Here is a 17,176-nt window from a genome sequence, read left to right on the forward strand (position 1 = left end):
CACTTGGTGTTTGGCATTGTACTGCTGATGTGGCCCTACGGCCTTGTCTTGTGTTGCAATCTGTGCATAAGCAACAAAGCTGGTCATTGAATTTTTCAAGGAAGCATGATGCTTATTTATTTCTCCTTAAGAGCCATATCAAGTGATTGTTTTGGGTTTGGTGTGGTCCTGTTTTTTTCAGGACTGCATTTGGGATTTTGAGTGGTAGATTTCCTAATTTCCCAGGGTCATGTATTTCCAGTGCTCTGCTTTTCTTGAGAATGAGTTGTATTATTTTCTTCAGCAGAGGATGTTTGTGTATTGCTAATTCTCCCATTCTTGTAGTAACAGAATACTTCACCGAATGATGATGGTATTCTGAGAAACTTTAATTTGCTGCTGCTTTGTTGATCTGCCCACAGCTGCCTGTGATGAAGTGTGGTTAGCTGTGTTCAAGGTCAAACCTTTGGGGATGATAATACATCTGCTTGCCCTTGGGGGCAGCACAGCCATTTGGGGGGGGGGCTGAGGATCCTCTTATCAGGAAAATTCCATTGCAAATCAGCAGAGCAGATAGTTCAGATCTACAGTCTAGCAGTTGCATTGACTCAGTTTTGAATGCTTAAATCAGCAATAATCTGTATGTGTGACGGTCTCCAGCATAGGGTAAAGCTATAGTAGATACCTTTTCTGAAGGTATAGTGGGTAGAGGAGAAGACTTGCCAATTGCAGAACTCTGGATAGCCTAACTTATGCTGCTGTTTCAGCTTGAGTAGTATAGAGGGCACTATGGGTTTACATCTACCACACAGAGACAGTAACGGCATGGCAGGGGTAGTGAAAACCACCATGGCTCGTCAAAAGCATGAGGTAAGAATAAGCCACCCACAAAATCAGCTGGCAAACTCCTGAGTGTGCTTTTCCCAGTGAGCTCCCTGTCTCTTCAATCCGCACTGCTACTCAGTTATTCTGGTACTGAAACTTATTCCTAACGTTTTTTTGGGGTGGCCCAAGACCTTTCAACTTTGAGTCAATGTGCAGCAACCCTAAGAAAGAGGTTTTGTAATTACTTGTTACTGGTTCCTTCTTTGCTAGTAGGTAAGTGTCCATCCTACACCACAAAGCAGAGCTCTTGCTTTAGTGTAGTCGGAAAGGGCAGCACTGTCAGTTCAGCTCTGAGCATAAGAATGTGTGAGTTGTGAAACAGATAGTTTGTTCCTTTTTGTGTTCTGGTTTTGGAAGCTTTAAGGTTTGTTCATTTTTCAAGGGTTCATTACCCTGAGGACAGAATCTTACGGGGTTTTGTTTGGTTTTGTTCTTAATTTAAGAGTGTGATTTTTTTTTTTTTAAATTTTTATTTTTCATATGTTGTCATGAATCATGTTAGAACATGAATCTTTGTTTTATTTAGTTTTCTAAAGCAGTGGTAGTGTTCAAACCTATATGCCATGCCTACATGCCAAGCTTGTCAGTCTTGAATACCACAGCAGGAACTAAATTTTGGCCTAACCATTTCCACTAAAATTCCTGTGAATTTCCTCGTTGACTGAAAGCAGGACCTGCTCCTGTTTGGTTTCTCTGAGCTGTGTATGTTGTTTATAATGATTACAACGGTGTAGCAGTTCTGTTACTAAACTTTCTGATGAGTTGGTTTAAACTATGGAAGTAGCCATAAGCTCCATTTGACCCAGTACCTGTGTATGTGAGCATCCCTACATGTTCTGCAGCTTTGGTGCTCTGCTCTCCAGGCAGGTCAGCACTTTCCAGGTCTAAGCCTGAACATTTGTCACAGGGAGAGTCTGTTCTCATAGAAGGGAAGAAAGCTTGGTCCTCAAGCCTCTTCAGCATATTTTTGCCAGTCCTTGTGGACCCTTTCTTTTAAGTATCTTGAATGGTACACAAAGGTGGTTTGCTCTGAACTTAAACTAGGAGTAGGTAGAAATGTAGGGTACTAACACTTGCTCAAGTTGACTCATCTCACCTGTTCCTAAGTGGCAATTCAGAATGTGCATCCCAAAGCCTTCATAGCTTTTGCTTCAACACAGTAGTGTTTCATGCTGTGATACGTAAACTGCAAGTGAGTTTTTGACTAGCAGTGTGTACTGCAGGTAGGAGCTTTTGACAAATGTGGGAATATAAGAGTGTTTTCATTTTCTTTTTGAACAGTGTATGCCTCTTGCTGATAACTCCTGGATGGGAGCAAGGGCCTGCACACAACACATTGTAGCAACCCAGGAAGGAACACTGGAAGGGTGCACTTCTTCCCTTGCTTCCAAAACAGCCTGAGTTTAAAGCTGGCTTTTTAAAAACATGCTTTAGTTCACCTCACAGAGGTACAATTAAAAGCACTTGTTTTCACTATAGTTTCATCCCTTCTCTACTTTTCTTACTATTGTGGTTTGTGAGTTGATTTCAGTTGCTAAAATATTTTTGCTACTTGCCTCCCCTTGGCCGGCAGAAAGATGAAAATGCAAGAGTTGTGCATGTTAAACCACATGTGAGTATTGCACCATTTGTTGGGGGTGCCCCTGCTTTACTGCAAGTGGGTTGGACTAATGAGCTTTAAAGGTCCCTTCTAACCCAATGCATTCTGTGATTTCTTCCACTGCTCAAGAAGCTGCAGTTCTCTCCCTGCCCTCAGGCAGTAGTCCTTGCTATGGGTATGGTTCAGTTGCTGTAACTCATGTTTTTGTAAGTAATGTTTTTCTAAGTCTGAACCAAGTTGATATGCTACGAAACAAAACTTATTTCTATGCTGTAAGAACACTAGCAGATCACAATATAATTTAGCTAAATCTTTTTAGATGATTATAAAGTCTTGACCAAGCTTGAAAAGGCAAATATTCCCTACAAGCTTTTTCCCTACTTTTTTTTTTGCCCCAAATCTAGCTACTTGCTCCTATAGGACTTGAGGCAGACTTGCATGCTGTTTGAATGTTGTATGGGCCTCTCAGTGGAGAGGCTGCTGATAGAAAAAGTGACTATGCATATGGACTGATGTGCTTAGTAATTAAAAAATAATCTTTATTATAACTTAAATGTGATAGGAAATATGGTGAGTACAAATGCCACAAAACTAAAAGCGAAAAAAATAAAATAAAAAAGCAGAACTCAGTGCAAAAGACAACCTTGGAAGAATTCAGCTGATGGGGGGTAGGTGTGCTATAAAACCCATAACATGGTTATTTTACCTTCTGCAAAAGTCTGTGTTGTTCAGCAAGCAATTAAGCATTTTGAACTGTACAAAATGTACTTTTTTAATTAAAGGAAGAATATATATATTTATAAATATACAGATATGTACATTGTAACATTCACAGTAAAAAAAACAAGCAGGAAAAAAAAAACCTAAAACAAACCCAAACCAAAATGACCCCTGCCTGCCAGTGTGTTTGGCATACAAGGCTTCCTTTTGATGTGTACTGTTTGCAATCTTTTCTATGTAGTCTATGCAAATTCAGATACTTTAATTGACACCTAAGTAGCATTTCATGCATAATGAACACAGTACAGGAACACTCTTCTATTAAATTCTATTCACCTCCTTTGTTAACTTAAGGCTCATAATCAACAGTTTGAAGCACTCACTGTCTTTCATCCTTGCAGGGAGAGGGGGGAAATTTGTTCCCTTTACCTTTTATTACTGCCTCTGAGGTCCACTTCAGTTTGTTCTAGTTCTTTATATTGAAATCACTCTATAAAAGCTATGATCCACTAATTAGAGTGTATGAAATCCAATCCTGCCTGTGACTTGCAGGACCAAATGGCTTTGGGGACTTGTGCAAATAGCTGTATTCACTCCTCCTTGGAATAAGTAGACGTACTTCACCTTTTCATTTAGTTTTCAGAAACCTACATGATTGATTGATTCCCCCTCACAGATCTCTGGATTAATGATGGCTTGTTGCTGGAGGGCAAGAGAAAGGAAATAAAAGATCAGCAGAGGCATTTAGAATGAGTCACTGAAGTGACATCTCACAGGGTTTACATCATGCTGTTTCTGGAGGCAGAACTTGAAGAAACTTGCTTTATATTCATTATTGAGAGAAAACTGGGAAAGCTGAGTGGTGTTCCCTGTGGCTGGGGACACTGCATGACAGCAGGTGCTTAGCATGGGGTTGGAGAGAAAGCTGCTTTGCAGTCCTGCTCAGGTGGCCTCCTGCTTGGCCTTGTTAGATACAGCATCACGTCTCAACCTTTCATGATAACTCTGAAGAAGTAAACAGTCAAATAGTAAAATACATGAAAATGCCAAATTCTAACAGCTCACAGAAGTTTGTGGAGGCTGAGTAACTGCTATGCACTTATTTGCCATCAATCAGTCCAGAAAGCATTGTTCCTTGGCATCCATCTGTTCCATCATGAGCTGCAAAAAGGAGCCAATAGGGATCCTTAAGCTGGATTTTAGATTCTGCTTTTCCTTAAAAAGTCTGTAAATTGCTACATTTTGGGACAGTCTCAAAGAATTTTTTCAAGTCTTCCTTTTGCTTCCCACACTGAAGTGCAGCTCCATCCTACTTCAACGCCTGTTAAATGTAGGCAGGTTCTTTTCCACCTAGAAAGCTGTGGCTGCTTCAGTTCCACGTCTGCTTCCAACTTTAACAAATTCCCGGGGAAATTTGTCCAGCTGTTCATATGCCAGTCTCCCATCTTCACCTGAATGCAAAATATTTCAGTATAATGTATTACCTCATTGCTTTATAAACTTTAAAATACTGGATTTCCCCACTGGTATAAAGTACTGACCTGTCAGGAACTTCTTGCTCTTGTGACAATTTATACCTTGTTGAAGACCACTTCAGAAATCACTTGGAAAAATGAAGCATGCTCTGAATGTTCCAATTTTTTAGTTATTTTGTTTTCTCATGTAATTTGCTGGTTTTACCTAGAGCAGCACACAAGCTTGTATAATCTGATGGACAGTATAGAATTAGAATGGTCTGGGTTGGAAAGGACCTCCAAAAGTCATCTAGTCCAACCTCCTCTAGAGTCAGCAGGGGCATCCTCAACTGGACCAAGTTGCCTGGAGCCTTGTTGAGCCTCACTTTAAATATCTGCAGGGATGGGGCCCCAACCACCTCCCTGGGCAACCTATTCCAGTGTTCCACCACTGGAATGTATCTGGACATATATGTATCTCCACATATGTCTCACTAAGTGACCTTTGGCACTTGTCAAGGTCTCAGCTGTGTTGTGGTATACTAGGCAGATGGTGTTTATCCACTTCTGCTTTGAACAAATATAAAGTTACCCACTTCTCCCTTCCTGGCACACATTGTTACTTATATACAGCTGAACCAGAGCAAACTGGATTTGTGTCTCTTTAACCCTTGCGTGCACCTGAGGATACTGTTGAGCCTAGAGTGGTGAACTGGCTATTAGGAACCAAAATGGTCTCTCTTCTGTGTCACCTAGAAAGATGACAGTACAATCTCCCACCCCTTTCACAAGTGTCCTCAGGCTAATTGTTTTATAATCTGAGCAGTAACGCTTCCAACAGCAGAGTGAATTCCTGCTGAACTGGTGAATCAAAGAGTATATTTGGAGAGTTTGCATAACTAAAGTCACAGATGGATGCATACCCATGGATCATAAATTCATGTCTAGCCTAAAGGCCAGAAAAACAAATTTTCTGTGCTGCTGAAGTACTGGTGCTCTGAAACTGCATCCACACTTGCAGTCACACACTGCTAGGCAGCCAGACCACAGGTTAATGAACAGGGTATCTGCTGTCTCAAGGACAAATGAGGGTCAGTGCAGGCTGCCTGAGGTACTGTGTGAAGAAGACTTGCAGCTAGGGTCTGTCCAAATAAGCACATAAGGATAATTTAGATTAAGTGAACACTTGGCAGTGCTAATGGCACTTGAGAGTGTGAGTGGTGCTATGGAGGTGATAGGAGGGGGTCCTCGAGAGGATGGTGAATAAGAGACAGCCTGTCCTGCCTCCTCAAGGCTGCTTGGTTTTCAAATTAATTATGTATTATTTCTGTTTGTCAACTTCTCTTTTGCTGTTTTTCCATTCCCCCTTCCTCCTCCAGACTCATACAATTCAACTTCTCTCTTTTTTGGCCCATTTTCATGATTTTCAAAATAATTTTAACTTGTTTCGATTTTCTAACCAGTTTGAGTCCCTAGGTAAAGTTTTGTTTCACTTTAGAGTCTCATGTTTGTACAATTCAGGTGTCTTACATGCTTGCTATGTTAAAAAAGAAAATGAAACACTGCTCTAAAACAAGCAACTCACCAAGTGAGAGCAGGGTTTCGGACGCCACTTTTCTGATCTCTTCATTGTCAGACTGGCAGAGTGTGACCAGCATTCTAATGCTCTCAGTAGCCTGGAAAGTGCAAAAAAACCCACAACCCATTAAGCACTGCAGGGTATGCTCTGGTTTTATTTTACAACCTTGCATGGAAATTCTGGCCATCCTCTGCACTGTGCCTTCCTACTCCAGGGGAAGGGCCTCAGTAGAGATATGAGTGGGGTTTCTCTGAGGGGGAGCATCTAGGAGAAGGCATGTTTTCTGCTGTCAGCATGGACCCTTTCTAAATTTCTTGCACTGTATGCTACATGCATAAAGCTGGCTGACCAGCTATGTCTGCCACTTCTGACTGTTGTGATGGGCTATGGGACAAAGCCACAACGTGCCACAGTAAGGGTATGACCGGGAGATGGGTGTCAAGGGAATGTGTTTTAAATTGAGCATGTCAAAGCTGATAGGTCTGAGCAGGCTGTTTTCACCAGCCTAACTGTAGCTACAGGGGTATGTTGGCTGGCCTGCTCAGTCACTTCACTGCAGGCTCACCACTGCCTGCACTCGCCAACATTTCCACATTTTTGCCTTGACTCTGCTCTTTTGAGAAGAAAGACACAAAAATGCCACAAAAAATGTCAGGCTTATAGGGAAAGCAGCTGTAATAGTGTCTCTGGCAGGCTATTTAATATGACAAGAAGAGAGGTGAGTGGAAGGAAGGCCATGAACACATGGCAGAGGCACTGAGCCACAGAGTCAGTATTTGTATGAGCCTGGGTCTGAGGGGCATGGGTCTGGTCTATGATGCTCTGAATGAGGGCCTAGCTACCAGAGCCATTAAACCTCACACCTCTTCTTCAATGTGGTTGCCTCTGCTTGACTCAGGGCAGGTCTGTGCTGGGCTGGTGACTGCAGATTGAATGCTTATGAGTGATGGGGCCACAGCAGCACCTAGATTGCTGCAATCTGCAAAACCTCCAAGAGATTTACAATGGGACATTGTGCAGCTGATGATGTGAATTAGACTGCCACTGGGTTAGCATATCCACAGTCACCTATCCATTGTAGCATTCCCATCCCTGAAATGGTATCTTCCAGAAAGGCTTCATCTTTTTCTGTGAAAACCCCAATGATACATCCCTTCGGTGATGGTTTGGGGTTTGGTTTGGTTTGATTTGTTTTCCCCTAGCAATTGCTATTCTTGCCATTCAAGATGCATCAAGAGTCACACTCCTCTATTTAAATGTGTTTATCTCCAATTCCTAACACCAATTCTTAGTCTGGCTTTTCCTGAGACAGCAAAACCCCCACTGTGCCCTGTATGCAGAAAAGGTGTAATGCCCCTCAGTGCTGCTTCTCAGGGATCAAGAATCAAGAAGGTTGGAAGAGACCTCAAGGATCATCGAGTCCAACCTGTCACCCTACACCTCATGCCTATCTAAACCATGGCACCAAGTGCCACGTCCAATCCCCTCTTGAACACCTCCAGGGATGGTGACTCCACCACCTCCCTGGGCAGCACATTCCAATGGCCAACCACTCTCTCTGTGAAGAACTTTCTCCTCACCTCCAGCCTAAACCTCCCCTGGTGCAGCTTGAGACTGTGTCCTCTTGTTCTGGTGCTGGTTGCCTGGGAGAAGAGACCAACCCCCTCCTGGCTACAACCTCCCTTCAGGTAGTTGTAGACAGCAATGAGGTCTCCCCTGAGCCTCCTCTTCTCCAGGCTAAACAGTCCCAGCTCCCTCAGCCTCTCCTCATAGGGCTTGTGCTCAAGGCCTCTCCCCAGCCTCGTTGCCCTTCTCTGGACATGCTCCAGCAATTCAACATCTTTCCTAAACTGAGGGGCCCAGAACTGGACACAGTACTCAAGGTGTGGCCTAACCAGTGCTGTGTACAGGGGTACAATGACCTCCCTGCTCCTGCTGGCCACACTATGCCTGATGCAGGCCAGGATGCCATTGGCTCTCTTGGCCACCTGGGCACACTGCTGGCTCATGTTCAGGTGGCTGTCAACCAGTACCCCCAGGTCCCTTTCTGTGTGGCTGCTCTCCAGCCACTCTGACCCCAGCCTGTAGCTCTGCATGGGGTTGTTGTGGTGCCTGCCTGCATTTAGTTTAAGGGAAAACAGGGGTTTGTATTTAAACAATACAGGATCAGTGTCAGTTCTGGCTGAGATGAAATTATATTTTAGAGCTGTCTTCTTCAAGGAAGGCACAGTCAGTCCACAGTGGGTCTGGCTCCTGGAAGATGTTTTATACCCCAGTGTCCTATAGCAGTCAGGCTTGGGTGGCTGCCGTTTCCCATGGCTCTATACAGCTAAAACAAAAGGGCATTTTTCCTCCCCATCACAGGAGGGAGTGCAGAAATGGTACCAGATGCTAGCTGAAGCTGTAATGCCCAGATGTACCAGTTGTTTGTCACAAAACAAGCTGTGACCTCTCTCTCCCTTTCTCTTCTGCAACTGTAACCCCTATGCATTACAGCTCATTTTATCCTGGGAAAGAATGGGGTTTTCACCTCTAAGTACTCCATGGATGAATACTTTGTGATGTGGATGTCTCCTAAAGTCAGTATGAGAGGGAGGAAAAGATGATATGAAAACCATAAACTTTGTCATCATCCCAGAGCCTGGCTGGTTTTGCAATGAAGCTTCTAAACTATTCCCAAGCAGCACAATATCTGTAAAAGGATGCAATGCAGCAATTGAAAAAAAACTCATTGCTGCTGCTGCCACTCTGGTAATTTCTCTTTTGTTGTTTGTACCTATTAGATGTCCTTTCTTTAAAGTAAAGCCAAGTGCCACAGTGAATTCCTTGTCTCTTACCTTGAGGTATCTTAGAGCCAAGCAAGCTGCTTTCTGCAGCTGGAGATTGGGCTGGGTTAGTGCTTCACAGTAATAAATCAAGGCCTGGAAACAGATAAAAGAAAAGTATTGATGAAAATGTCTGTGCTGGTGTGGAGCAGAAGGGTGGAGCATGGAGACATTCCTGTCCTACTGAAGGGAGAGGGATTGCAGCCCCTCTCCCAGAGAATGCATGTGTGGGATGGAGAGACACAACTCCTGCTACAGAGAACACGGTGGGATAATTCCCTACAGCAGATCCAGGCCAGGCCACTAGTTATGGCTTAGTAGTCTCAAGGCAGCTTTTGGTGAGGACAAGTTCACATTAAAGTGAAAAGACAGAAGCACAATCTGGCACCCTTGAGGGCCTTTCCAGATAAATCGATGAAGAGATTTAAATGGGCCTTGGAATTTAAATGGGTTAAGAACTGACCCTGGCAATGATCTCTGTACTGTAGGGATGGTAATAAACAGGCTGGGATGGACCTCAGGGGGACTGCAAATAACTGTTATAAGGTTAGCATCAGCTGCTAGACCAGTTTACTGCTTGGCTCTATAAATTAGTAACTACTGTTGAGCAAACAAAGCAGCATGAGCAGCAAATCTGGGTGGCTGTCGGCTGCACAATGAACTCATCTAAAGCATAAGGCTGCATAATGCTCTCATGCAAGGCACCCTGTGGTCCTTCCACAGACAGTGTAACAGGTATCAGCTACACACACCTCTTCCAGGAGAAGGTTATATTTTCCTGAGATGCTGCCTCCATAAAGCTGGGGATGGAGAAGGGTGATGTGAAATATCAAGAGGCTGCAAAAATTGAAGATGAAGTGGGAGAACAAGCAAAGAGGGGATTGGATCAACAGAGAAAAGCAGCAAAGAATGAGCTCCTTTTTCTTCTCCCTCTGCCTTCCTTCTGCTACTTCCTTCTTTCTTGCCTTTTATTTCAATCTCTCCTGACAGGGAAAGGGTATGGATGGTAAAATCCAACCCCTAATTTCTTCTTCTCCCTTCTCCTTAATTTAATCAGTCCTTGCTTGTCTTCAGTGTCTTGTGATAGACTTGAAGCTTAGATCTCACAGCTGAGCTGTGTTTGCCCAAGGCAGTCCACCCCCTCCAGAAATGGCATGAGGTCCCATAGATGCCAGCCTCCTTTGGGAAAAAAAATAAAATCTCAGACCTATGTCTCTGTGTGTTCATGCTGCTGGGGACTGTTGGCTTGAAGCCTTGGAGTGCAACCAAGCCTGAGACAGGCCAGCAGAAATGCTGATGTGAGGAAGACAGCAGGAGAGCAGAGCACTCAGTAGCATTTGCAGAGTTTTGGGTGGTACCTGTTGTGTTAATGGCAGGTAGCAGACTGGCATAATGGCAGTGACAGGCTTGCATATATGCAGGACAGGAAATCCCTCTGGATCAGTTTAAATCAAGCGTGTGGTAATTATTTTATGAGTGTACACATTTGAGACACACAGGAAGGAAAAAAACCATCAGGATGATAGAGGTCTCTCGTGTGACAGGTGATTTTCTGCCACTTACCTTCTCCCTGAAGTGCCTGTTTTCTGCTGTGGCTGTCAGAAGTGATGCCACAGTCTCACTGACTTCATTTTTGTTTTCATTGAGAAGCAAAGCCAAAGCTCTCAAAACTTCTTGCTGTGGTGGAAGATTATTGGAGTTTATTTTGGCCACATTTTGCTGCAGTTTTCCGTCTTTCACTGACTGCAGCACCTGAACCACAGAGGCTAGAAGGGCAAGAGAAAGGTCCTTATTACCTATTTTTCCTCTCAGTGTTACATATTACTCTTTTATCTGCTAGCAATCCTCAGTTTTTACAAAAAGGCCATGAAAAATCCCCATTTGAGCAATTGCTATGAATCCACACTGCAGTGTGCCTAAAAGAGTAATTGTCTGGGCTTTAAGTTGTCTGGGCTTTAGGTTGTCTGGGCCAGCTTCTCAGATGTTCTTCCAAAGAAGGTGATGAGTGGATATGTTAGATGGGACACTGCAGCACTTACAACCTACCCAGAGCCAGGGATCTACCTGTCAAATCTTCTCTTTCTTTTGGAAGATATAAATCTTCCCTGTAACAAGTGAAACCTAATATTGTCAGTGTATTGCCTTCCAGAGCATCTTTGTGAGAACTTTTCGTAGGCAGAATGATGTCTGCCACCAAGAGTCAGGCCTCACATGTTTTGGAGTTGGGCTGAAATGCCTCTTTCCTTCCAGATTTTTGAGCAAGAACTCCCCACTATGCCCAAATGAAAATGAAAACCAGACAAGGTTTCTCAAGCTCCCTCTCAAATAGAGAACAAAACTTGGCTTGCCAGGGATTGCAGTCTAGCACGCTCTGTGGAGCAGACGGTTCTCGCTTTGGCTCTTGGTGGTGAAGTCTGCTAGACACAGGTGCTACAATGCCCTGGCTCCCGAGAAGAGCTCAGCACTTCAGAAGGTCTCTCCATAAAGGATGGTGAAAGACCAGAATGTCATCCAAGCTGCAGGCACTTCCCATCCCACCACCATCAGCCATTTTCTGAAAACTAACTCTTTCAATAGGTTTTTTCTTATTTGAATATGGAGTCAGAAATGGCTGAGGTTGCATCTGCAGCAGCTCCTTTTCCTCGATAGGTTCAGGCACATTCAGACTCAGCATCCAAGGCACTTCTGTGTCTCCTTTTCGCCTTTCTTTTCTAAGATGAGCCTCAGGCTGAACTGTTCTGTGCTGAGATCAGAAGGACACCAATGTACTCCCCGTTAGCCAGCAGGATTTATACAGCCTACCTTCTTTTGCAAGCTGCAGCAAATAGCTTCCAAGGTCATTAACGCTATGGCTGGCAAAATAATTGTAATATTGAAAGACAGTGATGATCTCGGAGGACATGCTGGAGTAGAGGACAGGCTCTGTCCGATCCAGGATCTGAGACACCAGGATCCTGAAGACTGCAGGCAGACACAGACAAAAAGATGTGTTAGTGAGAAAAAAAGCTGCTGGCAAAATGCTGCAGTTCACTTCAAAGTCAGAAAGAACCAGAGCCAGATATTTTCCAACATTTCTAACCTCAACTGTGGTTAGGTTAGAAGCTAAACAGACCTTCTCCCTGTCTAGATGTCATCACCAGGGGATATCTTTGTAAGGAGGAACCTCTTCTACTTCATGGAGGGCTCATGCAGCTTCCTGTCCTATTGACAGATCATCCTTTCACAGAATTACAGAATATATCTGATTGGAAGAGACCTCAAAGCTAATCCAGTCCAACCCTCGATCCAGCACTGAAGGGTCAGCACTAAACCATGTCCCTAACTGTCAGGTCCACATGCTGCTTGAACACCCCCAAGGATGGTGACTACACCACTGCCCTGGACAGACAATTCCAATGTTTGATAACTCTTTCTGTGAAGAACTATTTCCTAATATCCAGCCTAAATCTCCCCTGGTGCAGCTTGTAACCATTTCCTCTATTCCTGTTGCTTGTCACCAAGGAGAAGAGTCTGCCCCCTCCTTGTTTCAACCTCCCTTCAGGTAGTTGTAGAGAGCAGTATCCTGGATCACTAAACACATATCCACATGGACTGCCAGTTGCATCTGCATGATGCCACTGAAGTAACAGAGATGTGTACAGAGGCAAGATTTGACTTTGCTTGGGTTTATGTTCCTGCATGAGCATGTGGCATGTAGAAAGCTAGTCTGAGCACTGTCTGTAAGAGCTGTAATGTGGAGCAGGAAGGAAAACACTGCCCTGTAGGTACCCACACCTGAGCAAGTCACCTCACATCCCCGTCTGTCCCTGGGAGAGCCGGTAAATGATGTAGCACATCTCACTCCAAATAGGAACTTATATTCAGACAGACTCATTTGGATGTGTATTAATTCCATCTCAGTGAGCTATAATGGGGCATGGACATTATGCAGGCATAAAATGGAGAGGATTCCTACTTCTCTGAGTCACTTACAAATCTGTATTTGGGAATAGAATTACTTTCTGTTTAGCTCATAAACCTTAAAACAGGATTTTCTTTTCAGCTGACCTCATCTATTTCTTCTGTTCTGATCTGATTATTTGAGGCTAAAACTGTTCCAAGAGTTGTAGCACTAGCTTTCAAATGACATGGAGCCATGGCCAGACAGTCCTTCAAGGAGTCAGAAACCAGAGCAAGGAAGATTGATTAAAGCCCAGTACACAACTCCTCTCCATTTTCATGACTGACACATTCTTTGCAGGATTTGGTACCTGTTTCTGCTAGCCCTGGACACTCCTCATTGACAGTGGTAGCAAAATTGATATCCAGCTGTTTCATCATCTTGTCTGCAGATGTGTGATACACTCCTGAAGGGCCAGTACACTTCATCCAGAATGCCAGCAGTGACAGCTTCTTGTGGAACTCTGGAATTGCTGGTGGAGAAAAAAAAATAGAATGATGAAACAAAGCCATGCTGCAAGCATTGACTTCCAGAAGAGAAAAAGTGGTAAGAGTGGAGGAAATCTCACCCCAGCCCACTGATAGACAATTGCAGTTTGGTGGTCACCTGGGCCATCACCTTCAGAGAGCTCACCTCAAGGTTTTTTTTTTTTTGTTTGTTTTGGGTTTTGGGTTTTTTGTTTGTTTGTTTGGTTTGGTTTGGTTTGGTTTGGTTTGTTTTTTTTTGTTTCCCATGGTAGGATGATGTCTCATCCTTTTAAATAGCACAGATTATCAAGCGAATACTGCAAATGGTTTGCACCAGACTGGTCCTTGTCCTAGCACTGCTCTATGGTCTTGGGTAAGTCAATCAATTTGTGCCTCAGTTTTCTGATAAACCAAGGAAATACACCATGTTGTATTTAGCTGTTCTGCCACAGTGCTCAACACGTGCAGTAACTAGGTGTTTGTCAGACTCCTCCAACTTATTAAAATAGATGCAACAACAAGAAAAGTAACTAGGTAAGTCTCTACAGAGGTGACTGAAAATAAAACAGATAAAATGTTCAAGGAGCTGTGTAATGCCTCTGACAGTATAAGACAGATCCTGCCTTTTCTCAGGGAAGAGAAGTGGAGGAAGAATATGGCTCTTCAGAGGTGGCAGCATCCCCACCTCACTGCACATCAAGCAAAATCAGATGTCCTTTTTTCTTTTTTTCCCCCACCTGCTTATTTCTGGATACCAGCCCTGAAGACAGAATAAAGCCCCTGACCAACTCTGGTGACAGCTATTGCTGCTGGTAGCCATGAAACAGCCCTTGCTACAGTAGCATCTCCTGCAGTGGTGGTGAGCTCTGCTCAGTATTTTCCAACAGGCATGGGTGCCCAAACCAACCCTTTTCAGAAGAAAACCTCCTAATGTGTCTCTTACCATCAGTAAGGGAGGTGATGTTTCCCAAGTTCTCAGTGCTGATCTCTGCAATATTCTCCACCACTAGGATCTGCTTGGACAGCTTATCCAGCAGGTCTCTTGTCACAAATGGTGTCTTACTGGAGAACACAATTTGCTGGTGCAAATGGGAAGAGAAGAAAAGGAGTCACTAAACCAAGAAGCCCCAAAACCTCAGAAGAAAACAGAAACTTCCAAAACACCCAGCACTTGAAAAAGTGCAATGACAAATGCACTGGCCACAACCAGGAGAGCTCCTTAGCTTCCGAAGTTTTTTTGTCTCTGGGATATTTATGGTCCTGGTTGATTATACCTTTAACACTGACACCCAGATTCAGACACTTGAGTATCCAAGCAGGTATTTGCATAAATGATTTCTGATTTATACACTCTGCAAAGCTAAAAGAATCCACCATCATAAGCCTCAAAGCCAGAAAAGATTAGTCTGACATTCATGTAACATAGGCTCTGGGCTTCCAGGACACACCTGCCTGGAGGCAGAACACAGATCACTCTTTCTCCACTCAGTTTCAGCTCTGATCAGCTACCCAGGTGCTTTCACTAATTTGGTGTTTTCTCCTTGCTGCTGAGACGTGCATTATTTTTAGCAGTCCACATAAATATTGCTCACGTCAGATCTGCTCTGTGTGTGGACAGAGTTTGAGCTCATCTCCTGCAGCTTCATATTTACTGTGTACTCCTGCATATAAACCATTTCCTTTTTTCTCATACTTGGAAGTCAGCAGAGTGTCCAGCTCAGCACTAAGGGTGCTGGAGTCAGGATCACTCTCTATAACTTCCAGGGGCCTTTCAGAAAATAAAGCTAACTGTATGTGAGATGAAAGAGTCAAATAATTGCAAAGATGAAGCTGTGGTATATTTTGATCTGTCAGGAAAATCCCAGTGCCTTTTTTTGCTGGATAATTAAAGCCACATTTGCTGTGCTTGGGCTCTGAAAAATACTCTCTAAAAGGTTGTGGTAGTTAGTTGTGTGCACAGACAGACAGTTTCAGTGTCCCAGGGGGGCTGCCATGTGCTGCCTTTACTCTGTGTGTTGCAGACAATCTCCCCAGCTCAAATGCAGAAATTTGTTTCTGCTTTTGAGCTGCAGGCTTCTGGTTTACCTCTGAAGACAAAGGCTGCCCTAGCTGAGGACTGACCTCACTGAGGACCACACAGCAAAGACAGTGAAAGTTTGCAGCTCAGAGTAGGGGCTGTCCCTGCTATCTGCTGTGCTGTCCATCAGTCTTGCTGGGCACTACACCTGCAAAATGTCCCATAGTTTGTGCATCAGGTCTGCTCTGGATGGGCCAGGGCAGGAGAATGATGGAGGCTTCTCTGGTAGAGAGTGAAGGCTGTCACCTTCCTACCCTCACATGATGACTGTCCCAGCCCTGCGCTCCTGCTGCCTCCCAGGAGCATCGCTGACTTTGCTGGCCTGCTCATGCCCCATGCACTAGGCACACCAGTGGCTGCAGAGAAAATGTCAAAATATATGCCCCAAATGAGCTGGGCCTGGTACCTGAATGAGCTGTGTGCAGTACTGCAAGTGCTTAACTATGGTTACATCGAGGCTGTCGTTCCCTGTGGTCAGGGGCAGAGGGCTGCCAGCTACGCTGGTGCCCACACCTGTGTCCTCTGTGAGAGCTTCACTCAGGTGGCCTCTGGCTTCCGGGTGCTCTGTCCTGTAACTGGGGAGGGATTAAGGAGGTCAGTGAAGGGCCAACCACAGCAGCAGACACACGCACACACACACATGTTCACTCAGGGTGATGAGCAACAAGCACAGCAAAAGAGCTGAAAGCAGACAGAAGCCTCACGATGAACACATCATATCCCCAAGGAGCAGTGCTACCCTGATCAGGCATGGAAGGGCTGTACCCACTGAGGGGGCAGCTCTCTGTGCCCTGACCGGTTTGCCTTGAGCAATGCAATGCCCCCAAAAGCAAGCCCCTTTAACCCAGTTACAGTCACTTGGTGGTGACAGTTTTCTCCCATCTCTTGGTGAATCATCTCCCCAGTCACCACTGTAATTTGTGCCATCCTAAGCACTGAGCTGCTAAGAACATCTCTGTGCTTTCTGAGTCTTCCTCCTGACAAACGTAACGCTCACTGAAGAAGGAAAGGGAAACCACTGCTGGGATATGAGACATGATGTTTTCATTTGCTCTTTTAGGCATGATGGGTACAGCTTAACTTGCCAATTGTTTCTGTAAAAGCATGAAGCTCATCTCACTGTGTTTTAAATCGTTATTTCCAACATTGTCTTGTTGTACAAATCGTCCTCCCTGTGTTTAAATGCAAAGCCAGAGGTCAGTCCCCAGATGGCAAGTGGATTTGGCTGTAAGATTAGAAGTTTCAACACTTGCAGTCTTTACACTGAGTCACACACTTACACATCTAAAAATGGAAGTGGGAATCCACACTCTCTGGGGATGAGCCAGAGAGGAAAAAAAAAAAGAAAATTTCACTTCTACTTTAACTTAAAATGTTTTAGTTGCTTTCTAAGATTATAACTAACTTAAATTTTTGCTGCTGAAGTTAAATTTATGCTCAAGTGAGTGCCTGGTTTAAGACAGATCCTTAAATCAACACAGACTGAACTGAACTCAGGGTGCCAATTTAGCAAGCAATGCAATTTTCCAAATTTTTATCCCCACCATGGAAAGAAGATATGCAGTGAAATGATGGGAACTGCATGGTGCTTGCTTGTTTGCAGTCAAAATTGTTTTACACAAGCCACAATAAGCTGTAAGAAGTACAGTT

General features: G+C 44.1%; 1 protein-coding gene across 2 annotated transcripts in view; it reads right to left on the reverse strand.

The window, feature by feature from the left end:
• Window positions 1-4,534: 4,534 nt before the first annotated feature.
• RIPOR2 (RHO family interacting cell polarization regulator 2) overlaps window positions 4,535-17,176 on the reverse strand; it is a 35,562-nt gene continuing 22,920 nt past the window's right edge. For both annotated transcript variants that reach the window (XM_054381696.1, XM_054381695.1), the window contains 8 exons: window positions 15,933-16,101; window positions 14,393-14,528; window positions 13,293-13,454; window positions 11,845-12,003; window positions 10,606-10,808; window positions 9,055-9,138; window positions 6,224-6,314; window positions 4,535-4,635 (listed from right to left, as the gene is read on the reverse strand). In XM_054381696.1, the coding sequence (XP_054237671.1) occupies window positions 4,535-4,635; window positions 6,224-6,314; window positions 9,055-9,138; window positions 10,606-10,808; window positions 11,845-12,003; window positions 13,293-13,454; window positions 14,393-14,528; window positions 15,933-16,101 (1,105 nt within the window). The remainder of the gene's footprint in view (window positions 4,636-6,223; window positions 6,315-9,054; window positions 9,139-10,605; window positions 10,809-11,844; window positions 12,004-13,292; window positions 13,455-14,392; window positions 14,529-15,932; window positions 16,102-17,176) is intronic.

This window comes from Indicator indicator, chromosome 6 (assembly GCF_027791375.1).
Source record: "Indicator indicator isolate 239-I01 chromosome 6, UM_Iind_1.1, whole genome shotgun sequence".
Taxonomy (NCBI): Eukaryota; Metazoa; Chordata; class Aves; order Piciformes; family Indicatoridae; genus Indicator; species Indicator indicator.